Source organism: Furipterus horrens, unplaced genomic scaffold (assembly GCF_987537825.1).
Source record: "Furipterus horrens unplaced genomic scaffold, mFurHor1.1.pri manual_scaffold_10, whole genome shotgun sequence".
NCBI lineage: Eukaryota > Metazoa > Chordata > Mammalia > Chiroptera > Furipteridae > Furipterus > Furipterus horrens.
The window spans coordinates 34,167,336-34,194,835 of record NW_028327180.1 but is presented as its reverse complement, the minus strand read 5'-3'; the positions used below and the strand labels follow the sequence as shown (position 1 = coordinate 34,194,835).

At 44.2% G+C, this 27,500-nt stretch overlaps 1 protein-coding gene across 1 annotated transcript; it reads left to right on the top strand.

Moving 5' to 3' along the window:
• The first annotated feature begins 336 nt into the window (after window positions 1-336).
• PRSS55 (serine protease 55) lies at window positions 337-27,500 on the top strand. The gene is made up of 8 exons (XM_090290169.1): window positions 337-485; window positions 3,339-3,581; window positions 8,943-9,063; window positions 11,947-12,088; window positions 13,281-13,473; window positions 14,733-14,983; window positions 16,350-16,492; window positions 27,198-27,500. Exons 1-8 carry the CDS (start codon window positions 337-339, stop codon window positions 27,498-27,500), a joined length of 1,545 nt encoding a protein of 514 aa, XP_090146295.1.

Below are 27,500 nucleotides of genomic sequence, written 5' to 3'. Positions count from 1 at the left end.
GTTCCCCAGACCCCACCCAGAACTGCAGAATTAGCATCCTAGGACTTGAACTTTTGGGCAAAGCTCTCAGGTGATTCTTCTGCACTGTGACGACCAAACACAAGAACACCATGAGACACCTACGTGCCAGGGAGCTGTGTGCCCAGGACAACAGCAGGGCTACTGGCAGCAGAAACATTGCTCTTCCACCCTCCCTCCTTTTGCCGGCCATGGTCTCCACTGAAACTATGCACATGCAATTTATGGAGACTGAGCCATGGCTATGCTCTCTCTGCTTGTCATCTCACAGCCCAGCCTGGCCACCGAGGTCACAATAGCACACTGGTTAGAGCCAGCATGGTCCAGACAAAGCTGCCAGCTGGTGTCCTGGATCCAGAACTTGATGGTTTCCATGAGCCAGTCCTGTGGGATTTGGAGGACAGTGTGGAACCAGGGGCCCAGAAGGAGCAGAGTGGGAGAACTCCACACCAGTTGGGCTTCTGCAAGTTGGGGCATAATGTGTCAAGACAAAAGAGCTGAAGGCACCCCTCAGGAGAAAGGCTCAGAGGCTAATGGCCCAAACAGGTCAGGTTAGATACAGTAGAGCAAGCACAGACTTAGACTCCTACAGAAGAGAGCTCCCATCACCAGGTACCTTACGGGAGCTACTGAACTGAGAGCCTCAGATTACTCATCTGTGAAATGGGGGTAGTGATAATACATGATTATATTGTTGAGGGGATAAAGTAATTCACATATCCTAGGACAGCACCTGGCAAACACCAAGCCCATGATTTTAATTCTCTACTCATTTCGTCTCTCTTAATGTCTCTCTCCACCAATTGCATCTCTGCTAATGTCTTCCAGCAAAGGAAGGTACATTGACCAGCAGTCACTATGAATGACATGCACGAAGTGCAGATCCACTCAGAGACCAGCTGCAAGGTGGTTTGCATTGGTGCAGTTAATTCATTTGTTTTTCTGCTAGGTTAGTTAGCATTTTATGGAGCCCTTTCTATATGCCAGGCATGAAGGATGGTGCAAAGATGAACAGTATTTGTTCTTTGTCTCCTAGAAGCTCTCATCCATCTGAGAGAGACACGTGAACAAGGACACCACCTTAATACAATGCAGTAAGAGTATTGGTACCTTTGGGAGTTGTGGAGGCACACCCAATTCTGTCTTGGAAAAGCACAGGTGTGTGGTTAGTGGAGAGAGGAGGAAGAAGCCATTAGGGAAGATTCTGTAGAGGAAATAAGCTCTGTCTGGACTGAGTCAATATACAGAGAAATGGGATTTGTTATGGGTTGAACGGTGCCCTCCCAAAATTCATCTGTTGAAATCATAACCCCTAGTACCTCAGAATGTGAAGTTATTTGCAAATAAGATTGTAGCAGATGTAATTAGTTAAGATAGGTCATATTGGAGCAGGGTTGCCACCTGATCCAATATGGCTGATGTCTTTATAAGAAGGGAAATTTTGGATATACACCCACACAGGAAAAATGCCATGTGAAGATTGAAGTTATGCTGCCACAAGCCAAGGAACTACCAGAAGCTGGGAGAGTCCTGGGGCAGATCCCCTCTCCCCACACCTTCAGAGGGAGCACAACCCTGCTGACACCTTGACTTTGGACTTATGGCATCAAAAACTACAGACAATCAACTTCTGTTGTTCTAACCCACCCAGTTTGTGGTACTTTGACAGCCTTAGGAAACTAACATTCTAGATGTGCAAAGGTACCAAGGTGTATGGGAACTGTAGGAACGTATAAGTTAAGCCATGTAGAATTAGTGTTTTAGTCTAACATTGGAAAGTTCAAATAGTTCAAACTAAAATATTGAGTTCAAATATTATATGAGGTTGAGTGTTAGCCAGTGGCCAATTTATGGAATCTGAGTAAATAGTCCTCCCTGCCATGTAGCCATTGAATAATTCTCATAAGAAATCACCACAGGCATGACAGGTATACGGAGAACAGGTATTATGACCAAAGATTGGCAAGGAGCCATAGGTGCAATTGTTTTTTCTTTTCTTTTTTTAAATTTCATATATAATGAGTTAACGTTTTAGGGGAAATGACTATGGGACTTTTTCTTTCTCTAGCTATTTGAAGACTTAAAATGTATCTTAAAAACTCTTGGAAGTATCCCATCAGAATAAAGGAAATGCAGATGAAATGTTAGGAAGTTAATTCATGTTTCAGATATAGAGTTTTAACAAGATAAACATTCACTATACTTCTCATAGCTGTAAGCAAAGCATTAGAATTCATCGACCTAACTCATATCTATTCTCCACCAGGAAGGTGCCTGAAATGAGAGAGAAAGAGTTCTTACATTTGTTCATTGGAAAACAGTGTGAATTTGAGCTCAGTAGAGCAAAACATTTCATTGCAGCTATAAGTGTTTGCAAACTTGGGGCACTGGGGGGGCGGGGAGCGTGTGTTCATATGCGGTAGAAAGTGGCATAAAGAATTCCCATGTCACCCACAGTGCTGTCCAGTTTATCCACATAGCTTTCATGGCCAACTTCAAAGTTCGGAATGGGAGCTGCATCATACCCATTATCTTCATTCAGACCCCAAGATTCCCCAAATCTCCCAGCACATCAGTAGATGAATTCACTTTTTATCAAAACACCATTGCATGAAGATGTATGTTCACACCAAAACCAGTATACAAATGCTTGTAGTGACTTTATTCATAATTGCTAAAAACTGGTGACAACCTCCATGTCCAACATCAGGTGAATGGATAAACAAACACTGGTACATCAGACAGCAGCAATGGTATTCAGCAAAAGAAAAGAAAACTATTGATACACTCATTAGTGTGAATCTCAAAAGCATTAGCTAAATTGAAGAAACCAGACACAACTACGTTCTGTATGATGCTATTTAGATGACTTTCTGGGAAAGACAAAATGACAGGCACAGAGAACATATCACTCATTGCCAGGGGCTGGGGTTTAGGGAAGGGGGTGGGATACAAGGGGCACAGGGCAACTTTTTGGGGTGATAAAAATGTTCTATGTCTGGACTGTGGTGGTGGCCACACAGCCATTTTTATCTGTCTGAATTCATAAAACAATATACTTTAGAAAGATGAATTACTAAATAAATACAAATCATATCTCAAAACCTAAATTTCTTAAAATGCCTTTGTGCTTTGTGCACTTTGTGCATGTGGCTCCCAGCTGCCCTGGGAAGGATGGGGACCCCTAGCATACTCAGCAGGATTGCAGTTGGGGGGGGCGGTGAAGGGGCACCCACAGGATGAAGCAGGGAGGCCACAGCACCACCCAGGGCTGCCTTGTCTGCCTCCAGCTGAGGGACGGGCCCCCTGCCCACTCACAGGCAGGACAGAGGATCCCCCACAAGCTTCCTGTGGTTCCAGGGAGCAGGGACCCTGCCAGGATGCCCTGAGGAGCAGAGGGCCATTTGGGGTCTGGGCTTTGTGACTCTAGGCCTGGGCTCCTGGGGAGCAAGGTCAGCGGAGGATGGAGGACAGGGCCTGAGGGCCTGTGTGGGCTCATCACCGCCCTCTGTGACCTACTTGAAGGCCTGGTGGCATCTGCTGCCAGGGAGAGAAACAGACACGTAAACACAGGTTGGGGGAGGAGAGCGGAGCTATTTGGGGCAGGAGACGGATTAAGAAACAGACATTGTTCCCCATGGATCTTAGCGCGTTTCCTTTCCCTTTTGGATTTCAGCTGTGCCCCAATTCTTCCCTGTTCCAGGCTGCTTGCGGTATTTGAGCACAAGGCTACAGAGACCCGGCCCCGGTTTCACTGATTCCATTCTGGACAAGGGTGCAAGGTGGGGTCTGGGACTTGTGTTTCCATAGGGAACTGACCAAATCTCTGACTGCTCATCAGTCCACGTTACAGGGAAGGGTGGGCCTGGTCTTGCTGGTCACTATTATTCCACTGCCCAGCCTTCTGCCGAGTCCTGTCATGACTTTCTGAATCTCCATCTGGCTCTCTGAGGCCAAATCAAGGAGACTGATGGCTCTGGAGCCACAGGCCCACAGTGTTCAGAAAGATAACCCAAACATGTCAATTATGGAAGATCCCTGAAGGAAACAGAACTCCACTGAGGAAGTTTAAATGAGAGTACTTTCATGAAAGGACTAAGAGTTGTGGGCATCTTAAAGGGACCCATCTTCTTTATTCACTCATCCATTGATGGACACTTAGGTTATTTCCATATCTTGGCTGTTGTGAATAATAATGCAATGAATGTGAAAATACAGATCCTGTTTTCCTCTTCAAGGTCCTGTTTTCACTTTTTTTTTGTAAATATATCTACCCAGAAATAAGACTGTTGGGTCATATGGTAGTTCTATTTTTAATTTTTTAAGGGATTTCCATAGTGTTTTTCACCAATTTACATTCCCACCAACAGTGCACAAGAGTTCCCTTTTCTCCATGTCTTCACCAGCACATTATCTCATCTTGGTGATGGCCATTCTAACAGGTGTGAAGTGATACCCCACTGTGTCTTTAATTTCCTTGATAATTAGTGATGTCAAGCACCTTTTCATGTACCTATTGGTCATTTGTATGTCTTCTTTGGAAAAATGTCTATTTAGTTATTCTACCCACTTTTTTTCAAGTATGTTTCAAGTATGTTTTATTGATTATGTTGTTACAGTAGTCTCAGTTTTTTTCCCTTTGCTCCCCTCTGCTCAATAACCCCATTCCCTCCAGCAATCCCACCCCACTTAGTTCATGTCCGTGGGTCATGCATATCAGTTCTTTGGCTTCACCCTTTCCTATATTATTCTTAACTTCCCCCTGTCTGCTTTGTACCAACCTATTATGCTTCTTAGTCCCTGCACCATTTCCCCATTTCTCCCCCTTCCCCCTCCCAGCTGATAACCCTCCAAATGATCCCCATACCTATGATTCTGTTCCTGTTGTGGTTTGCTTAGTTGGATTTTTCTATATTTTAGATTCAGTTGTTGATAGTTATGAGTTTGCTGTCATTTCAATGTTCACAATTTTGACCTTATTTTTTTTAAGTAAGTCCCTTTGACATTTCATATAATAATGGCGTGGTGATGATGAATTTCTTTAGCTTTACCTTGTCTGGGAAGCACTTCATCTGCCCTTCCATTCTGAATGATAGTTTTGCTGGATAGAGTAGTCTTGGTTCTAGGTCCTTGCTTTTTCATCACCTTGAATACTTCTTGCCAGTCCCTTCTTGCCTGCAAAGTTTCTTTTGAGAAATCAGCTGGTAGTCTTATAGGCACCCCTTTGTAGGAAACTCTCTGCTTTTCTCTTGCTGCTTTTAAGATTCTCTCTCTATCTTTCACCTTTGGCATTTTAATTATGATGTGTCTTGGTGTGGTCCTCTTTGGGTCTAGCTTGTTTGGGACTTTCTGTGCTTCCTGGACTTGTATATCTATTTCCTTTGCCAAATTTGGGACATTTTCCTTCGTTATTTTTTCAATTTTTTGCTCTTCTTCTTCTCCTCTGGCACCTCTATGATTCGAGTGTTGGTATGTTTAAAGTTGTCCCAGAGGTTCTTAACCCTCTCCCTGTATTTTTTTTGATTCTAGTTTCCTCTTTCTGTACTGGTTGACTGTTTTTTCTTCCTTATGTTCCAAATCACTGATCTGAACGCCAGTTTCTTTTTCTTCACCATTGGTTTTGTGTGGGTTTTCCTTTGTTTCATTTAGCATAGCCTTCACTTCTTCCCTTATGTGTTTGCCATACTTAAGCATATCTGTCAAGCCTGTGACCATCTTTATCACCAGGGTTTTGAACTCTACATCTGTTAAGTTGTCTACCTCCTCATCTGTTAGGTTGGCTATCTCCTCGTTGCTTAGTTCTTCCACTGGAACCTTGATCTGTTCCCTCTTTTGGGACATACCTCTCTGTCTCCTCCTCTAGACAGGCTCCTGTGTTTGTTTGTCTCTGTGTCTTAGGTAGAGCTTTCATACCTGTTATGTTGTAAGGGGCGGAGCCTTAGGTATCCATCAGTACAGGGCGACCTGTTTCACCATGTTGAGGCACTGTATGTGGGGGGGGGGGTCTGAGAGGGAACAATGCCACTTGCTCAGCACTCGCCTCTTTTCCAGGCACTTCTCCCACTTCTATATGGAACTGGCACCTCTCTAGCTGTTGCCGTGACCATGGCTCCCAGAGTGGGTGGGTGTGCAAATGTTCTAGGACCGTGGGGGCCCTTTAAACAATCGGACTCTACTGAGAGACTGACAGTTTCTTCCTCCACCACAACCCCCACTGGTTTTCAGTCAGAAAAAATGAGGCTTTATTTTCCCCAGCGCTGGAACTGTGGCCTATGCGGTCTGGTCTGGTGCTGGGAGTGCTCCCCAGGTGCCCCTCCCTACTTTTTAAAACGTGTGACTGCACTTTCCACGAGTCTGCAACTGCCACCACTGTTGCTGCCACCACTGTTGCTGCCTCCACACCGTGTCCTCTCCACTCCGGCTCCACCCCTCTTATCTGTCTGGATGAGTGTTTCTTCTTTATATCTTTGTTTGTTGGACTTCCATGCAGCTTGATTTTCTGGAACTTCTGCTTGTCTCTAGTTTTGAGGTAGTTGTCTTCCTTCTTAGTTGTGGAGGGAGACACAGCATGTCTATCTAGGCCTCCATATATTCTACCAATTTTTAAATCAGGTTGTTTGCAAAAACGTTCTCCCATTCTGAAAATTGTCTTTTTATTTTGTTAATTGTTTCTTTCCCTTGAAAAAGCTTTTGTTAATATTTGTTGATATTTGCTTTTGTTTTTTCTTCTTTTGTTATCATATCAAGAAAAAAATTCACTGCTATGACCAATGTCAAAGAACATCTCCCCTATGTTTTCTTCTAAGAGTTATATAGTATCAGGCCTTATGTTGAAATCTTTGATCCATTTTGAGTTAATTTTGTAAGTGGTGTAAGATAGGGGTCCAATTTCATTGCTCAACATGTGTTTATACAGTTGTCCCAACACAACTTGTTGAAGGGACTGTCCTTTCCCCATTGGGTGCTCTGAATCCCTTGTCAAATATTAATTGACTATATAAGCAGGGGTTTAATTTTAGGATCTGCATTCTGTTCCATTAGTCTAGATGTCTATTTTTGTGGCAGTATCATTCTATTTTTATTACTGAAGGCATATAGTATAGTTTGAAATCAGACAAGGGATATCTATCTTTCCATTTGTGTCTTCTTCAATTTCCTTCAGCAACATCTTGTAGTTTTCATTCTGTGAAACTTCTACTTTCTTGGTTAGTCTTATTCCTAAGTGTTTTATTGTTTTTGATGCTATTGTGAATGGCTTGTTTTCTTTATTTCTTTTTCAGATGTTTCATCCTTAATGCATACAAATGCAACTGATTCCTGTATGTTGATTTTGTATGCTGCAAACTTTACTGAAATCATTGATTAGTTCAAACAATATCTGGATTTAGTCTTTGGAATTTTTCTATGTACAGAATCATATTATCTGAAAATAGCAACAGTTTAATCTCTTCGTTCTTGATTTGGATGGTTTTATCCTTTGTCTTGCCTAATTGCTCTAGCTTGGACTTCTAGCCCTACATTGAATGGATGAGTGGGCATCCATGTCTTGTTCTTGATCTTAGAGCTCACACTATGCTGCAGGTCTGATTGTGTTTATAATCTTGGAATGAAAAGACCCTTTTAATACATCAAATTTAAATTTCTGTATGTCCAAAATAGAATTGGAAGAGCATTAAAGATTAGGAGAAAAGACTTTGCAGCACACATCAGAGAGAGAGGGCTAATGTCATTAAAATTTTTTTAAAGGTCCTGCAAATCGATTTACAATACCCACTCAAATGGAAACAAATGGGAAAACTATAGAAACAGGTAATTTTCAAAAGAGGAAATAGAAAGTGTTACAAATAAGGCTAGGAGTGGGGGCAAAGGGTGATCTTGTGTCCAGATACATTTCAGAAATAGTGGATTAAATTAAATTAAACCATTTTCCTTACTGCCTTATTGTGAGATTTCTCAGAACCTTTAACATGTGGATATCCACTGTGACTTTACAAACGAGGCCTCTCCAAATCTTTTCTAACCACAGAGCTTTACTCTGTGCAGCTTCTAGCTGAACAGAGGCTCTATAGCACATACATGGCAAAATGCTGCATTAACTCATTTGCTCCTACAGTAGTCCTATGACTTTCCCCACTGAATGAAACTACATAACCTAATACAGGTGGCCTAAATTAAATAAGTTCCTTTTGCCACCATAACAACACTGTGTCTCCCTGAGTGTTGGGTCCAAAATCAGATCTTTAACGCCTTAACAAAGAGGGAAGTGGAGCCTGGAGAAGCAAAGGCAGTTGCTAAATTGTTGCTCCAAGTCTCCTGTACTTCCAGAACTTTGTATCCAGACCCTGGGGATCATCTTATTATTATTACTTTTCTACCTTACTATGTTTTATGTATGTATGTATTTTTTAAATTTAAATATATGTATATTCCATCACCATATAGCCCCCCTGTACCCTCTTCAGTCTCCACTTCCCCACCGCAATTACTGTTTCCATGTCCATGAGTTCTTTTCCTTTTTTTTTTCTTTTTTGCTCGATCCCTCCCAACCCCCAGCCCCACCAAGAGCTGTCATCCTGCTCTCTGTCTATAAGTTTGCCTCTATTTAACTTGTTCAGTTTGTTCATTAGATTCCACATGAGTGAAATAATATGGCATTTACCTTTTTAAATGACATATTCACTTGGCCTAATACATTTACTTTGATAAGTTGATTGCTATCTCCTCATGTACAAGGTCATTTGCTCTACCTCAGCACCCCCTTGGGCTTCTAAGTCAGCTCTGGAGGAGCCAGGTGAGAGGTTGCAGACCTCTCCCCACCCTCTGCCCTGGGTGTGCCTGGCACAGATCTGGGTCTTCCTGGGCAGGTCCCTTGGGCACCATAAGCAGTGGAATTAAGAAGCTGGAGCATCTTCTTTTCATTCCAGTTCGGAATTGCCCAACCTGTGCCTCCAACCAAAACTGATAAAATGCCAGCTGCAGCTAGCTGTAGCTGCTTTCGCTGGGGCTGCCGCAGACGTGGCAGAGCAGGTCCTATGTGACATCACGGTAAGCTCGGGATGAGGGAGGAAGCAGGGGCACAAGGTAGCCTGGCTAAGCTGAGTCTGCAGGGGGACTAAAGGCACACCATTGAGGCAACCTTTCGTCTGTACACTCCCCTCTCACCCGTGACTCTGAGCCTCCTGAGAAGTCAGATTCTGTCCTCTGCTTTGGCATTAAAGAGCTTTGGGTCTTTGGGCAGGTTTCCAGTCTCTGGAACCAGATCTCAAAGCCTGCTGTGACTTTTTAGAAGACTTGGATTTTATTGTGAGGTGAATGGGGGTAGGGGTGGAATGAAGCAGGTCACATAGTCACATGTGCATTAAAAGATTATTCCAGGAGTAACATGGAGATTATTTTAGAGAGGATGAAACCAGAAAAGAGAATATCACATAGGAAGTGGCTCTAATAATACAAATGAAAGATGGTGGTGGCCTAAAGTGGGAAAGAGGGTGGGTGTCTTCGTTTTCCAAGGCTGTAATAACAAAAGACCACAGGCAAGGTGGCTTAAACAACAGACATTTCCTAGTTTTGGAGGCTGGCAAGTCCAAGATCAAGGTGCTGACAGGGTTGGGTTCCTTCTTAGAGCCATAATGGAGGGATGGGTTCTAGGCTTCTCCCTTTGGCAGGCAGATGGCCACATCCTGCTGCCTCTGCCCATGTACTCACCTGGTGTCTCTACCTCTTCTTATAAGGACACAAGTCATACTGAATCAGGGCTCTGCCCTGAAGGTCTTATTTGACTAAATCACCTCTTTAAAACCCTATCTTCAAATATGGTCATATTCTGAGGTACTGGGGGTTGGGACTTCAACGTATGAATTTTAAAGGAGACCTAATTCAGCCCATAATAGTGAAGTTACAGAGAAACAGATGTAATTAAGAGATAATAAAGAGGGTGAATATAGAAATACTATGATCAATAGGCTATTACTGGATGAGTAAACAGATATATTGCATATCCCAAACATTGCATGGGGTATGCATATACTAAAAATAATTTTTGTTGATCTGAAATTCACATGTAACTGGGCAGCTTGTATATTTATTTGCTAAATCTGGCTCTCTCAATCTTCACTGATCAAACTCCCTAGTCTGACACTAAAGATACAGAACTACTGACCAGAGTGTGGTAAATAAAGCCACCACAATAATGCCACCCTGGGGGCCCTACCTCCTTTTCTCTTTGAATTTCTACAGATTCCTTGTAGAGCTTCTCTCCACACCCAGACCCCTATGTTTGCCTAATTGCAGGGGGAGCCATTCCCATGTAATCTACAGGAATGGCGCCCTCTGGAGTTGTGGCTGGCCATGGGGGCTTTGTGCCCACCTATCCATCCTTCCACCTGTTCAGGCAGGGTGCGATGCATTGTTATTGTGAAGAAGCTTGGCAAAGAAATGCTGACTATTTCACAAGCAATAGGGCCCACGTCATGTCACTAGGAGAGATATAGACCCAGCAGGAAATGAATCTTCCTAGAAGTGGGCTGTGATTTTTTTCCAGATACTTTTTAAGAAAATGAACAGCAGTTTGGAGTGGCTGTGCCCCTCATCTCCACATCCCTACCGGTGAGATTAGCTGTCGTCCTCCATCCTCCCAAACATACTCAGGCCCAGGCTTCTCCTCCCCTTCACACCCCTAGAACAAATAGAACATAAGCAAAGGAGAAGCTGCGGGCATTTAGTGGGGGCTATCGCAGGGCCTGGGGAGGGAGAGAACTGAGTCCTAAGGAAGCGCAGAGAGAAAGCCCCAAGCTTCCTGGTTACAGAACTATGCCAGGTGACCTGGTATGCTTTGGGACATTTACCCACCTGCCATTAAAGAAAGGCTTAGCCTTTGTCAGGGCCAGGATATTCTGTTTGAGAAGGCAGATAGGGTACTACTCAGAACAGGTGCGGACAGCACAACAGGTGCCTCACTCCTTTTAGTGGACACCTGGTTGCTGAGGAGTGGCTGCAGGGAGGGGCCACATCCTTGGTGTAGCCACACCTGAGTCGCGTGATCTCATTTTGAGCTTCATAACTTTCCTTGTGAGCATTATTAACCCTTTTCTGCAGACAAGGAGCCCCAGAGAGCAAGGATGGTGAGGGTACACATGGTGGTCTGCTCATGGCCTGCGGGCACTTTGGGAGCTAGAAGGAGCACGTGACCCTCTTCCCACCACTGGGCCTGCACAGTGACCGGGAAGGCCGTCTTGAGGATGCCTGGGCCGAGTCCGCCTGAGTCAGTAGGATGAAGTGTGAGGTAAATCAGAAGGTCCAAATCCATGGCCACTGACCAAACCCACTGATATAAGGGGAAGTCATGGGCCAGGCGTTTACATCTGTGAATCTGATCTTTTCATATTTATAAATAGTCAGGGGCTTATCTGGAGATTTGGGGGTCCTATGGAATAACCCCAGAAAGTGGTGGGAGCAGGGATTGTCACCTGCTGGGCTGGCGGGGGAAGGAAGTCAAGAGCCTCTGAACCCAGCCTGTGAGGTGCCTGGCGGCAGCCGCAGGTCAGAAGCAACTGTACCGTGGTGGGCATTGGTGCTGGGAGAGGCCTCCAGGTGTCCTGAGCCCCCCTCTTTCCTGAGCGTCCAGCCTGGCAGCCCCTCGCTCAGGCCTTAGGCACAATTCACAAAGGACCACTGACATAACAGGCTCTGTGAAAGAGGAGACATTTGAGCCTTAAAATAGCCTGCTTATGACAGGGGCCAAAAGCAAGGTGCCCACCAAGGACTTGGTGGAGGATGGGCTGTGCCCAGGTCAGTGGGAAGGGAATCGCAGACAAGACGGCTTCAAGGATGAGGTCCCTCCGTGCAACCGTATTAGAAACAAATGGCAAGAAGAGAAGCCTGCCTGGCCTGAGCACTCAAACACACAGTCCATTGTGACATCGCCAGCAGGGTGGCTATAAGAAGAGAGACTTTGGCAGTTTCACCCCCCTCAGCCCTGCCTCTGCCACCTCCTGGGCCAACAGCAAAGCCAAGGCCATGCTCCTGTTAGCAGTTCTGCTGCTCCTGTCCCGAGCCAAGAGTGCACATTCCGGTATGTCATTTCTTCCTGCAGTGGCTAGAGCAGCTCTCCTGGGCAGGGCAAGTCTTAATAGTGGCCCTGCTCATGTCCCCTTCACCCAGTCAGTGGTGAGAATTAGGGACCAAAGGAGAGAATCGGTTAGCAAGCTCATTGATTAACTAATTGGCCTCTTGGAGGCTGGCTCAACGACTATTAATGGAGTGTCACCTCTTCTGGGAGCTGGGCTGGGACTCTGTCCAGAAAGCAGATTTTTCTTTATACAGGCAGCTGCAGCCTTTGCTCTCAGCCTCTCATGAAATGGAGCTGCTCTGCCTGGAACAGAATGTTCTAGAATAGTTCAGGGATTCTGGTAGGTTCAGGCCCTTTCTGGGGACCACTCTGGCTTCCCTCACATATTAGTTTCCTATGACTACCATAACCAACTGCCACAAATGTAGTGGCTTAAACTACACAAATTTCTTACCTTACAGTGAGTTCTATTGGATATAAATCCAACCCAGGTCCCACTGGGCTAAGATCAAGCTGTCAGCAGGATCGTACTCCTGTGTGAGGCTCTGGGGAGAAACCTTGCCTTGCCTTCTCTAGCTTCTGGACAAGGCTAGAGATCATCCACATTCCTCAGCTTGTGGTGCCTTCTTCCATCTTCAAAGCCAGTGACATTGCACCTCTCTGTGCATTTTTCCATAGTTACATCTCTCTTCTTCTGCCTCCCCTACTACCGCTAAGGACCCTTGGGATTACATCGGGCCCACTCAGATTGTTCAGGATAATCTGCCCATTTTAAAGTCAGCTCATTAGCAACTTTAATTCCACCTCCAAACCTCTCTTTGCCTTATAAAGCACTATCCATTAAGACATGGTCCATTAGGAGATGTTATTCTGCCTACCTACCACTCTATAGTTGGTGTTGGACAAATATCTTCTTCAATTTCTCTCGGAAACAGCAGAAACAAGCTCAGTAAAGTGACTTACCTGAAATCACAATGCTGGAGGGGGACAGAGCCAATACTTCTGACCCATGTCCCAGTCTCTGTGCAACAAAAATAAAGCATCTGTTGGCTTACTCATGCATCTAGGGTGCTTCCCTGGGCCAGCTGTAGTTTCTTTATGTCTAGAATGGGCATAATGATAGCTCCTGAGAAGTTGCCAAAGGATACTGATTAAGTGTTGCGTCTGTTCCTCCTTTCCTCTTCCATTCCACCAGAATGCGGTGAAAGACCCCTTTTTGAGGGAGGACCTCAGTATTCCAGAATTATAGAGGGGATGGAGGCTGAGGTGGGTGAGTTTCCATGGCTGGTGAGTATTCAGACAGGAAATGAACATTTTTGTGGCGGCGCAATCATCAACGAGTGGTGGATTGTCACTGCTGCTCACTGCTTATATAGTGAGAAACTAGAGTAAGTATCAAGAGCCCACCTTGGTTGCTTCTGACACTGTCCACCCTGAGAGCACCCCCACACACAGCCAGATGTGATTGTTAAGGGGAATCCTTGGGCTGGTCAGTCCCAAGTTGGACATGGTGGCCCTGAGGATGAGCAGGGATTGAACCCAAGGCTGGCACTCGGATGTGCCCTCCTCATGGTCACTCAGGGCCATTAACTATGGCTTCCCTGTGATCACTCACTGTCCTTTCCAGGAACAGCTGTGACCCGGTGGAGCTAAAGGGCTTGGTCCACTTACCTCTCATAGAACAGTCACGTCTTTAAAAGAGGAAATTTTCCAAATTCTGAAAGTCTGGGTTTCCAGGTCATCTGACACCCTACTTCCTTGCTCCTTGTAGAGTTTTCTCTGCACTCCAGGAGCCCAGTGGAAAATCTAGCATTTAGGGATTAATAGTCATGTCCCAGCGACCTCCTAAGCAACTATTTAATTGTGCAACAACCCTGAGGCAGGGAGAATAAACAATCAGTTTATAGAAAAGGAAACTGCATTCCAATAAGGTTGGGTGACTCACCCAAGGTACACAACCAGTAGACAGAAACAGGATTTAAATCCTGATTTCAGCCCTTGCGCTTTCTGCTACACCTGCTACACCACCTCAAGAAAGTTTAAAGGTATACAACAAGACTGATGTTACAGTGTAAATCAAACACCTAGGGACAGTTTCACAATGGCATAACCAGGGAATCTTGTTGTACCTGCTCCCATGGGATCCCTAAAGATTGGCTACTGGAAAGTTCCTGGCCATTCTGCTTGGAGGGAATTCCTGAAGTAATGTGGAAAATTCTTGCTATTTAATCAGTGGCATGTCTAGATTAAATTTCGTCCTGGGGTCTCTAAGTTGCTGGTAGGCAAATTGATGTGATAATACCTTACCTATCTGAGGGCTAGTTTGATTTGTGCCAAGTGGTTTTCTGTGGGCTCTTTGGAGTGCCTGAAGCTAAGTTCTGCCTTTGCACCAGTGGCAGGGGTATCTCCTTCATGTATCTGGGATGGTGCTGGGCAGCAGGGTTGTTGTAGTCTGCCACACTGGCTGTTTCATCCTCCTTTTTTTACCTTTCTAAAGTCCTCACACCTTAGCAACAGCCCCAGTAGAACAAATCATAAAGGCCCGTAGAACTCTATGGGATGTAGGCTTTGGGGACACAGCAACTTCTGGGTGCTTTGTCACTTTTCTTTCCCTCCCCCCTTCCCCTCTCTTGTTCTATGCCACCAGACCAAGAGACCTGACCGTCGTGCTGGGAACCAATGACTTACGGAGTCCATCCCTGGAAATAAAGGGGGTCACCAAAATCGTTATTCACAAGGACTTTGAAAAATTCAGCATGGACAATGACATTGCCTTGCTGCTGTTGAGCTCATACATCATGTTCAGCAGCCTGAAGGAACCCATCTGCATGCCCAGGCAGTCCAGCCCCTCCATGTGGAGCAAGTGCTGGGTGGCAGGATGGGGACGGACCAAAGCTGGTATGTGCCCACCCAGCATCTTCTGAGAGCCACGGGGGAGGAGCCACACCACAGGCATCTGAGGAGGAGCCACTCAATCTAAAGGAGAGAGGAGGGTGAAAAGGAGAGAGGGCTGAGGAACAAGGGCGAGAAAAAAAACTTGCATTGGAGAAAACCCTGCAGAGCAGAGGCCCTCAGAGGCTCAATCTCAGACTCATCTGAGGACCAAGGAAGCATCTTCCCAAGGCCCCAAGCTGAGATGCCAGGTCTCGGACAGCCCCCAAGTGTGGTCATATGCAGCCAGCACAGGGCAGTCTTGCTTGTGTGTTTTATTGAGTTTAAACTCTCTAGTTCACCAGGAACTCTATGCTTTCACATCTCCCTTGATTCACACATTGATGTTTCCCACCTGGTTTCTACAGACATTCATGATGCCTGCGCTGGTCTAGGTGTTAGATGGCCCTGGGATGCTGCCCAGCCACTCTTAGAAATGAATCTGTTGTTACTTGTAACCTGTCGTTCCATTATTACTTGGCCAAATAGAGCAGAAAGGGGTTATGAAAGCCTTCCTGGACTGTCCCTAAGAGCACTCAACAAAACCAAAAGCAAATAGGTAGGGGATGAGAACGCACTGCACTATCTCAGACCTGAAAGAGACTCTAGGTCCATAGAGAGGCTTGGCAATGGGCTGGGGTCTGGAAAATGGTAGGCATTCCAGGAATTCAGTAGCTAGAGAGCAACCGGTGTCTGATTGATTTGGGCTCCAGACACTACAAAAGTTGGAAGTGAAGGAGGAGGCCTCCAAGACTAAAAATAATAAGGAGAAGAATTTTGCAATGTCTACGTGGTCAGAGTTAGTGAGATGGAGAGAAATCCTGGGAGCTGGCTGGTAAGGGCCTTGGCAAATCCCCTGGAAAGACTTTCAGCGAACCTACCCTTGCCTGGAGGATCTGAATGCTTTCTCCCTGGGAGTGTGTTAGGGAAGGGCCATACTCTCGAAATAAAAAGTGGGAACAGGCAGCTGTGATGAAGGGCAGGATTATGCTGAGAAAGGATCCATAGCCAGTTCCAAGAGGTCAAGTCTTTAGGGCTGGTTGGAGCCAAGCTGGACATCTTCTCAGAAGCAGGGGTAGGATTTAGAATGAGAGGACTAATTCAAGTAGGTCGCGGACTTTTTTGGAAAAACCTGGGGTGGTGGAATGAGTGAACTGCATGGGATGACCGGAAGGAAGGAGAGAGGGAGGGGCTGGGAGGCTGTGAAGGAAGGTGGGTGGGTGGCTGGCGGGATGCAGGGATGTTCAGGGTGGTTTAAGGTACAGTCATTTGCATTATTCACAAGGGGAATCCTGTCCAGTGACTTTTCGAATTTGCTCTCTCTGTGGACCAGGTGATGAAGACTCTGCGGGACCTGACCTGATGAAAGTGCCCATGATCATCATGGATTGGGAGAAATGTTCAAAGGCATTTCCAAAACTTACCAAAAACATGCTGTGTGCTGGATATGAGAACAAGAGCTATGATGCTTGCCAGGTAACTAGGGGAGCTCTCCTCCCTCACTCCGTGGGCCCCCATCCTGTCAGGGCTGCTGGGGCAAGGGTATCCTCTCTCCACTGGGAATAAACAAGGAGCCTGAACACTGTGTGGGAATCAGGGCATGACCATGGGAATGGGAACATGAAGTGGTGTCCTTAGAATATCAGTGCATGCCTGGGAGTAGGTATGTGGCAACCCTACATAAATAGTTGAGGTCTTCTCCAGGTACACTAGATAAATATGGCTCCAAGACTTCTTCCATTACTGGCACTTCTTAAATAAAAAGCCAAGGAGGGTTTGAGATCCATACAAGGAACCATTTTTACTCATTAACTTAGTAATCTTTGTTGGGCTTAGTAAGCCCAGGGGATTCAACCATGAATGAGACATGATGTCCCATCTCAGGGAGCCCACAGTCTCCTGGGCAGGCAGATGCACAAGCAACTATACCATCTTGGGTTTTGCATGTGGGTTTTGTTGAACCAAAGTCTGCTACCTTAGCATCTCTTTAATAAAATGAACATTAAAATCAAAAAAGAAAACTATTTTTTGATTGATGCTAGGAACAATAGAAAAAAAAAAAAAAAACCCTCAGAGATTAGCTTCCTCTGTTCCTAAGGATGAATGATGGGGTTTATCTTTAAAACTCAAAGATGCTTTCTTCACCTCGGGAGGGATCACCCTGATGAGCCCACTTGGTCTTGCTCATTGGCTGGAGAAGTGGACCTGGTGGCTGGTGTACATCTATAAATGCAGATACTCACTATTCTGTAGAGTGATGAAAAGGCTGTGTCATGGGAGGGAGAGTATCTATCCCCGTTCAATGTTAAGAGATTGTAGTTCTCCCTGGCAGCCCGTGAGATGGGGCCTTGGGAGGGAATTTCTGGGGTAGGGCTGGGGGGCATGGGAGGAGAGGAGAATGGAGGAGGGGCTCTGAGAAGAAAGAGTGGGCTTCTGTAGCAAAGGCACCAGGTTTAGAAGGAGTCCCCATGTGGTAAATGCTATAAGGACCAAAGAGAGAGAGAATCGACATCTCAGGAACCTTGTGTTTTCCTCACATTCTGGATAATTTGAACATTGCAAAACAGAAAGGAGAATTGGGATTTCTGGTTCTGGACAAGATGGAGCAGACACGTTTCTGCCAATCTCTCCTGCTAAGAACAGCTAAAAATACTGGACCTTATAAAACAAAAATAAAGGCTCTGAAAGGTAGAGTGAAGACGGACTGACTGGAATGACAGAGCAGTAAGTTCCTTGGGTTTTCTTCTTCCTTCTTATACAACATCTGTCCAGAAAAATTCCAGCCATTGTTAATAGAATGAGAACATTTTGCATGACATCGATATAACCTGGCAGCCAAGGAGAGTGGACTGGAATGCACATGCATGAACAATGACCACTTCACCATACTAGTCAGTGGGAGCAGTAGATGCCCTTGAATGAGTGTGTGTACTGTGTGACAGTTGCATTCAAAATGACTGAGTAGAGCAATGAATCTGCATCAAATTTTGAGTTAAGCTTGAACATTGCCCCATGGAAACTATTCAGATGATTCAGAAGGCCGCAGCTATGGGCAACTGGTGATCGGCAGCTTCATCACGACAACGCACCCACTCACGCATCATATTCTTGTGCAGTTTTTTGGTGAAACATCAAATCACCCAGATGATTGAGTCCCCCTAAAGCCCAGAGTTGGCACCCTGTGACTTCTGCCTTTTCCTAAAACTAAAATCACCTTGAAAGAGAAGAGGTTTCAGACCATCAGTGAGATTCAGGAAAATACAACAGAGCAGCTGATGGCAATTGGGAGAACTGCGTGAGGTCCCAAGGTGCCTGCTGTGAGAGGGGCAGAGGAGGCACTGTCCTGTGTACAATATTTCTTATAGCTTGTATCTTCTTCAATAAATGTCTCTATATTTTTCACATTACATGGCCGGATACCTTCAAGACAAACCTCCTATGTACCAGACTGGATGCTAGAGAAACCCACAGCCCCAAAATGCCAATGGACACAGGCAAAATATAACCAAAACAAAATTAAAACAAGAACATTGCTCTCTGGACCAGGAAAGGGGCAACCTAGCAAAGCAGAAACTTTTTGACAATAAACATTCTGTGCCAGCAAAATACCAGGAAAACCCCACAGCCCTCCACCCCACCCACCAAAGCTCAGTGAGCAGCCTTGACTTTCCCCCTTTCCCTGCCTGCCATGGTGTGTCAGAGCAGGCTGGGTGGAGAGGAAGGACTTTGACTTTCTTACAGCAGTAATGAGCCATTCTCTGCCCTGCCAGGTGTCAGTGGAGGGTCTCTGAGGATTTTGAACTCCCACTGTACTCAGGTGTAACTGGGTCCTCCTGCCCCTCCCCTTAGCATCATCACTGGCCTGAGTGGGCAGTCTGGACTTCCACCCCAACCCAATAGTACAGAGTTAGTACCCACCTCCTCCACTCCAGTTTCCTAAGAGGCCTGTAGAACAGAAGATTCAAATGAGGACCAGAGTCTCATAACCTAGTACTCAAGGCAATACTCGAGATAGGGTCTGTCCTAACTAGAATAGGCAGTTGCACTAATAATCATGGATTCAATTTATTGAAGCATAAGATAAGGAAAAATAAAGCTGAAAATCTGAGTAAAGAGTCCTTTTTTTAAAAAAAATAATTGAGAACCATAATTCCTAGAATAACTTAAATTAAAACTTAACTTAAAATGGATCATGCATTTAAATGCAAAACTATAAAAACTCTTAGAAAAAAAATGGAAATTTCTTGGACATAGAGTGATATCAAAAACACAACTGGCAAGAGGAAAAATTGATAAACTGGACCTCATCAAAATCAAAATTTTTCTCTGTGAAAGACCCTATTAAGAAGATGAAAAGACAAACTACAGATTTGGAGGTAATATCCACAAAGGAACTATATGTAAAACATATAATGAACTTTCAAACTCAATAGTAGAAAAACAAACTATGCAATTACAAAATGGGCAAAAGACATGAGCAGACGCTGTGCTAAAGAGGATATACTGATGGCAAAGAAGAACATGAAAGATGTTCAATGTTATTGGCCATTAAGCAAATGCAAATTAAAACCACAGTGAGATATCAGCCTCTCAGAATGGCTGAAATAAAGGAATAATAATAGTAACAACAGGAAGACAACACCACCAAATGCTGTCAAGAATGCTGAGGAACCGGATACGTGGCTGGTGGGACTTAAAAATACTCCAACCATTCTGGAAAACAGTTGGCCAGTTTCTTAAAAAGCAGAATGTGCTCTGGCCATATAACCAGCAAATGCTACCCTTAAGCATTTATTTCAGAGAAATGAAGGCTTGTGTTCACATCAAAACCTGTACAGAAGTGTTTGTAGCAGCTTTATTCCTAATAGCCAAAAATTGGAAACAAATGTCCTCCAAGACGAGCATGGTTAAATTCACGGTGGTACATCCACATCACACAATACCACTCAGCTGTGATAAGAAACACCTATTGATGTAGCAGCGTGGATGGATCTCCAGAGACTTGTGCTGTGTGAAATAAGCCAGTCCTCAGGTCCCACACTGTGTGATTCCATTTACATAACATTCTTAAAATGACAAAAGTACAGAACTGGAGAACAGATCAGTCACTGCTGCAGGGGTTTCTGGAAGGGCTGGGATGGGAGGGAAGTGGATGGAGCACAGAAAGGGCAGCATAAGGGATCCCTGTGGTGATGGGAATGTTCTAATATTTAACTATATCAATGTCTACATCCTGGTTGTGCTGTTGTAGTAGAGTTTTACAAGATCTGTTCTTGGGGAAGACATGAAAAGGGTACATGGGATCTCTCTGTATTGTGTCTTAAGTGCATATGAATCTACAATTATATCCAAAATGAAAAACAAAGAAAAGGCAAAGCTTCTCAAACACAGCCATTAAAGGAAGATCTCAGATCATAGCCATGCCACAGACCCAGGGAGCAGCCAGTTTATATTGGAGCAGGAGACATTTCAGTAGCAAAGGGGAAACGACATTTAACAGTGTGGTTAGAAAGAGAGAATTCCAGAGAGAATGTGGGGGAAATCGCAGAGGCTTGAAACAGCATCATGTGTCTGAGGAAATTCCTGTACTTCAGAAGCCCCAGGTGACAAAAGATGAGTGTGACAAGGTGAAGAGAGCAGTAAATGAGGTTGTCCCATGTGTGGGAGTCCACTGTTATCCCAGGTGTCACTCCTACTGCTCACCCAAGAATATCAGAATCAGGCCCCACCCACACCCCCACCTCTCCTTTCAATCTCTGGGAGTCAGCGCCATCCCATGTTCAAATGGCCAAACCAGCTGTGGCAAAAGTGCAAATCAAGTGCCATGTTTGGTGACATTTTCTGGACCCTCTGCTTCGATGGTTGGAGCTACCTTCTGGAGTCTAGGATTTTATTTCAATCTCTCCGCTAATAAAATGTACTTTAATAAAAGTTCCTAAAATTAATCTCCTATTACTTAAGAGTGCTATAAATAAGTGTGATGTTATAGGTTTGAGCCTTTCTTTTAAGTTGTGAAATGAAAAGCTCTGCTCTCTGTTTAGAAGGCTTTCAAGCTGACTGTGATCACATGAAGAAAACTTTTCTGAAATTACACAATATTATTATCACTTAAAAACAAAGGAACCAAGCAGAAAGTCTCCTAGGACTTAAAAGTATTTGCCCTGAAAAATAAAATCACACTTTTAAATTTAGCAAACATTTTTAAAAAGCATGAATCACATAATTAAGGGAAATGATCATTTTTATAATAATAACATTTAAACACGTTCAAAATAATGGCAGTAAGATTATATTCTGCTTAAAATACAAATTACGAGTAAATGCAAAAATGAAAAACAGAGACTTCTGGCCAAGATGGAGGTCTAGACTGACACACTCTGTCTCCCTCCACAACTAAGAAGGACTACAACTACCGCAAAACCAGAAATAACCAGAAGTTCCAGAAAATAAATGGAAGTCCAACATATGAAGTTATAAAAAAAGTGGTGCTTGTCCAGTTAGGCAGGAGAAGTGAAGCTGGGGCGGAGATGTCAATCTGTGCTGGTGGCGGCAGCTGCCTCGATAGTGGTGGGACTGCAGTAAGCACAGACACCTGTATTTAAGGGGAGGTGAGAAGTGCCTGGGGAGCACCCTCTGGCTGCACATCAGACCTGTCAGCTTGTGATTCCAAAGTCGGGGAAGGCAGACCCCCATTGCCTTGGACTGTGAGGCCCAGGGCAGGGCTGGGGGAACAGAGGAGGCTCCTGGTCTCTCAGCGGAGAGTGAAAAGCAGGAATCCATCTTGGACCCCTACCCCTATAGAAAACACCACAGTGTGGTGAGAAGGATCGCCCGGTTGTGATGAGTGCACAGGGCTCCACCCCCTATAGCACAGGACGTGTGACAGCCCTGCCCAGGTAGCAAAGGTAAACACAAAGCTGTCAGGATGACACAGATCATGATAGAGATCCTGGTAAAGCAGCTGACCAGACAGCAAATATCTAATCTAATGGCTCAGCAGATAGGAAATCTTTCTGAGGCACAGTTCAGAGCTTTGTTTATAAGAATGCTTACAGACCTAACAGCAGATCTTAAACAAGACAGGGAAGGAATGAAGGCTAGTCCTGCTGAAATGAACAAAAACATATACAAAACTAGTGGTGAGGGAAAGAAAACCAGGTATAAAACTCAACAAATCGAAACATAGGGAAGTAACAAACAGTCAACCAGTGCAGAAAGAGGAAACAAAAAGTGAGGAAAATGAGGAGAGGCTCAGAAACCTATGAGACAGCTATAAGCAGGTCAACATCTGAATCATAGGGTTACCAGAAGGTGAAGAAGAACTAGAAATTGAAAAATTATGTGCAAAAATAATGAAGCAGAACTTCCCTAACTTGGGGAAGGAAATAGACTTACAGGTCCAGGAAGCACAGAGAGTTCCAAAAAAACTGGACCCAGGGAGAACCACACCAAGACACATTATAATCAAAATGTCAAAAATTAAAGATAAAGAGAGAATCTTAAAAGCAGCAAGAGAGAAGAAGAGAATTATATACAAAGGGGTCCCAATAAGACTCTCAGCTGATTTCTCAAAAGAAACTCTATAGGCAAGAAATATTCAAAGTAATGAAAAACAAAAACTTACAACCACAATTACTCTATCCAGCGAAGCTGTCATTCAAAATAGAAGGGCAGAGAAAGTGTTTTCAGGACAAAGTAAAACTGAAGGAGTTCATCAGATCCAAACCACTGTTATATGAAATGTTAAAGGGACTTGTTTAGGAGAAAGAGGATCAAAACTATGAACATTAAAATGAAAACTGTATCACAACAACCAACAACAGAAGCTAGGGAACCGAAACAAAGGCTAACTAAGTAGGCAACGAGAGTGGGAAAAGAATTATAGGTATGGGGAACATATTGGGATGAGGTCAGCTGGGAGGGGGAAGGGGGGAAGGGAGGGAGATGGTACAGGAATTAAGAAGCATAGTAGGAGGGAGTGGAGTAGATAGGAAGATGTTGAGAAGAACTATATGCACAACCAATGGGCATGGACTTGCGGGGGACAACTGGAGGGACGGGGTCACTGGGTGGAGGGGAACAAAGGGAAAAGAAATTGGGACAGCTGTAACAGCATAATCAATAAAGTGTATTTGAAAAATGATTAAGATGATAAAAAAATGAAAAACACTTGGATATTTTTGGTTTACTTTGCTCAGAACTTTTCTTCTTTGTAATCCCCTAAGATTATACTAAAAGAAAAGTTCAATTTTAAACATAATCATTTTTTAAGTGGCATAGTGAAGCAAAACGTAAAATCAAACATACCCTATCTAGTCACACAATACTTCGGTGCAGGATCTTCTGGAACAACAGTCACAACATCAGACGACCCTGTCTGTTACCTGTCTCCTCAACCGCAGCAGAAACGTTGTCTTATTCATGTGTGAATTCCCAGGGCCTAGTGCAGTGCTTAGCACATAAAAAAATGCTCAACAAATGTTTGTCCAACACATGACCTTTCCAAGGAAGCCAGCAACTATCTGTCAGCAAACTAGCCCAGCGGAGCAGACACCTGAGAGAGGTACTGAAGGAGGCTGAGAGCTGCAGGGGTGGAGGGGGATACGAGTCAGCAGCCACATGGGCTGTTGGGCAGTTTTGTTATGGGACTGCCAAGTTTTAAAGGCTGTTTTTTAGGGCAGTTTTAGGTTCACAACTAAACTAGGAGGAAGGTGCAGAGATTTCCCATATACCTTCTGCCCCCACACATGCACAGCCTCCTCCTCTATCAGCGTCCTCACCAGCGTGGTTACACGTGTTGCAATGGATGAACCTCCATTGACTCCTCACTATGACCCAGAGTCCACAGTTTACATGAAGGTCACCCTTGTCATTCTGTGAATTTGAACAAATGTATAATGGCATGGATCCATCATTAATTACAGTGTCATAAAGAGTAAGTTTCCCTGTCTTGGGCTACTTGCCAGGGTGTTGTCTTGAGCACATCACCCACGATACTTGCACGAAAGTCTTACTTCATACCATAGAATTATACACTTTTAGAATCACAGACATTTAGAGCTGAAAAGGGATGTAGAAAAATATTTAATCAAAACTCGGTTTCACAGATGAGAAAACATGGTTATTTTAATCATCAATCATTTCCTTCACTCTCTGAATGGATCTGAAGCAGTTTGTCAACTTCATAGCTCTTTCACACATATTCAGTAGTAATTTCATTTTCTCCACCGTCCAGTAAGATTGGCTGGGTAGGCAGGTCTCACTGTCTCTGTTTAAACAGAGGAGAAAACAGGAATTTAGGATTTAAGTGATTTCCCCTTAGTCCAGGGAGGGATGGGCTCAGGCTGGAAGCCAGGTCATCTGCTTCTATCCACCCCCACCCCCTAAAAAACAGGAGTGATCACATGGTGTAATTATCTAACAGCAGCGAACTTGGGAGGCTCCTGTGGTCAGTATGTTTCTAAACAGACAGGTCCTTGACTATTAGCCTTAATCCTTGGGGGAAAGTCTTCCTTAGATGGGCTGTCTTCAGTATTGGGTCCTTACTGGGTGAGACCAGTTACTCCTTTGGGACAATCCTTGCTTTCTTTAAGAGAAAGAGAAAAAATGTAAAGGCTTTGTGCATAAAAGGACATGTATTTACAGATGTCCCTCTTGGGTCTCAGCAGTCCATGAAAGGAATCTCTGTTTCCTAAATGTGTAAGTAAGGTTTGTAATATGTAAGGGTAAAATAATAATACTAATACATTTCTGTAGCATTTACTCTGTGCTGAGTGATTTATAGATTTTTAAACTTTTTGTTTGCCAACAATCTTGAGAAGTAGTTGGTATTATCTCTATTTTAATGACATAGAATTGAGGCTTATAAAAGATTATTTGCCCAAGGACAGTTCTGTCCTTGTTATGTAAGGAAGTAAATACTCAAGGCAACATATTAATAAAAATTTTATAACATTCATAAAATAGAAGAAAATTATAAAAACCTCATTTATGGAAGGAACTATTTGAGTAGAAATCCTGTTGATTTGGTTCTTGCCCTATGACTTTGAAATGAAACTGGCGCAAAGAAAAGCACCCACCTGCAAAAAACAGACAAGGGTTAGAGGCAACGCTTTGCATTGGAAAGGGTGATTTTGGGTTTAGCCCATACTTACTGGGTGTCCTTGAATTCCTACCTCTCTGTAAATTCTGCTCTGTTTAACCCTCTATTTGGTGATGTGTTCATACCACAGTCAACCCAAACTTCACTTGAACACAATTTTTATATCTTCCCCTGCACTTTAATCTCTCCTAATCACACTCCATGACCTTGGAACTAGTCACCACCATCCATGTCCAATGTCACCAGTCACCAGATCATGTGGGTTTCAATCCATGCCTCCCAATCCTGACCTTCAGATGCTCATCATTTCACCTTATCTTCACCAGTGTCTACCTTCTGACTCCTCTCTAAATGGTCCCACAAACTCTCTGTCAAATTCCTATTCATCCTTCAAATGAAATGCCTTGAAGTCTATTCTGACAGAGCTTTTCCTCAACAGAATCAATTCCTTCCCCTCTCTGCACTGCTTCTATCTTTGTTCATCCTTCTCCTGCCTCATCAAACACAGTGAATCCTATTTGTTTACATTTTACATTTCTTTACTAAACCATAAGATCTTGTATCCCAATGCCTGACAATTCATTTTTCCTCAATGAAAATTTGTGAAATGGGAGTGATCAACCTCTTTCGACCTGCAATTTTCTAATTATAAAATGAGAATCAAAGTACCTACCTCAGAGACATGAGGGGGTGTGGCTGATGAGGGAAAAAAAAAACTAAAGGGCTAACACATGCTTCACACATGTCCAGGAAATGTTAATCCTCCTCCTCCTCCCCTGTTAGGGTTCATTATAATATGCCAATCACTCTAGTCACCTGTGTGTAACCATGGATGGGGAGGCCATCTCTCCACTGAAGAGAGATTGCTTGAATGATTGTGGTCACGCCCTGACTTTGGTGAGACGTGGGTAGCAAGGAGAAGAAAACATGTGTTTTGGTGTCAGGAAGCCCTGGTTCCGATTCTGGCTTGGCTTCTATGGATCCCTGAGCAAGCCCTTCACCCCCTGTAAGCATCATTTTCTCTGTATTAAATGGATGACAGGAAGCCATACATACGTGTGCTGCACAGTAGGGACTTGGTCCATATTTTCTATATAAATAATCATGCAAGTCATAGACCCATACGATTTCACCCTGGAGGCACACACGTACAGAAAAACTTAACTCACTTACCTCTCCCCTCTACAAACACCCACATCAAAGAATTAAAAAGAAGTATCATTCTCCCTCATGCCTCTGGAAGCCCATCAAATTCGTATCCACATTTCTAACAACACTTCTTGTATCTGTTTCCTTTGCCTTCCCTCTATAGCCTATTTTTTTTTCTTTGCCGTACCATTCTACTGTTCAATAAATAGCTACTATATTTTTAGCCAATAAATACATTAAGAGAAATCATTAACTTTACATAACACTTTATAATTTTTTCAAGTTTGTTTTTTTATTTAAGTATAGTTGGTATACAGTCTTATCTTGAGTATATTGGTTTCAAGTGTACAACATAGTGATCTGACATTTTTATACCTTACAATGTGATGACCCCACTAATTCTAGCAATCATCTGTCACCGTGTAAACCTATCACAATATGATTGACTATATTCCCTTCCTCTTTTCACCCATCCCCCACCCCTTCCTTCCAATAACCACTCCTTTGGCCTCTGTTTTTTTTTAGTCTGTTTTTGTCTTGTTTTGTTTTGCTTATTTGCTTAGTTTCAGATTCCGGAGCTTCTGACTTGCTACGACCCACAGAACTAGTCCTGTGCATATTTACTCCGTCTCCTAGCTCCCTCTGCAGATGCTGTTATTTTTACCAGGCCCTTCCTCTTCCTCCTCCCTCTTCAGTCCCATCCCATCCACTGCCCATGCCCTGCAGCCCAAGGTCCCTGGAGCCAGCCTGGCAGCAGTATCCTCCTCCCGTGGGCCTGGGGTGGGGTCGGGCATTGGTCAGCAATGGCAGATATCCTCCGGCAGCCTGGGGTAGGGGAGGTCAGTGGGTCCTCCTCCATCATTGACAGTTAATGGACAAATGGACAGTTTAGAATAGGACTTGCTACCAAACTGTGTTCTCTGCCCACAGGGTGACAGTGGGGGGCCTCTCGTCTGCACTACAGAATCTGACAAGAAGTGGTACCAGGTGGGCATCATCAGCTGGGGAAGGAGCTGCGGACAGAAAAACACTCCAGGGGTCTACACCTTGTTAGAAAATTACAGCCTCTGGATCAAGATGGTGACCGAGGTAGAGGGAAGGCCCTATGATGCTCAGAAAACGAGAGCCCCTTCGCCACAGACCCCGAAGGCATCCCAGGCCCCAGAATTCCCAGAGCCAGGCAGCCCTGGACTCCAGCTCCTGTTCTGCCTTCTCTTCTACGTGCTGTTCTAG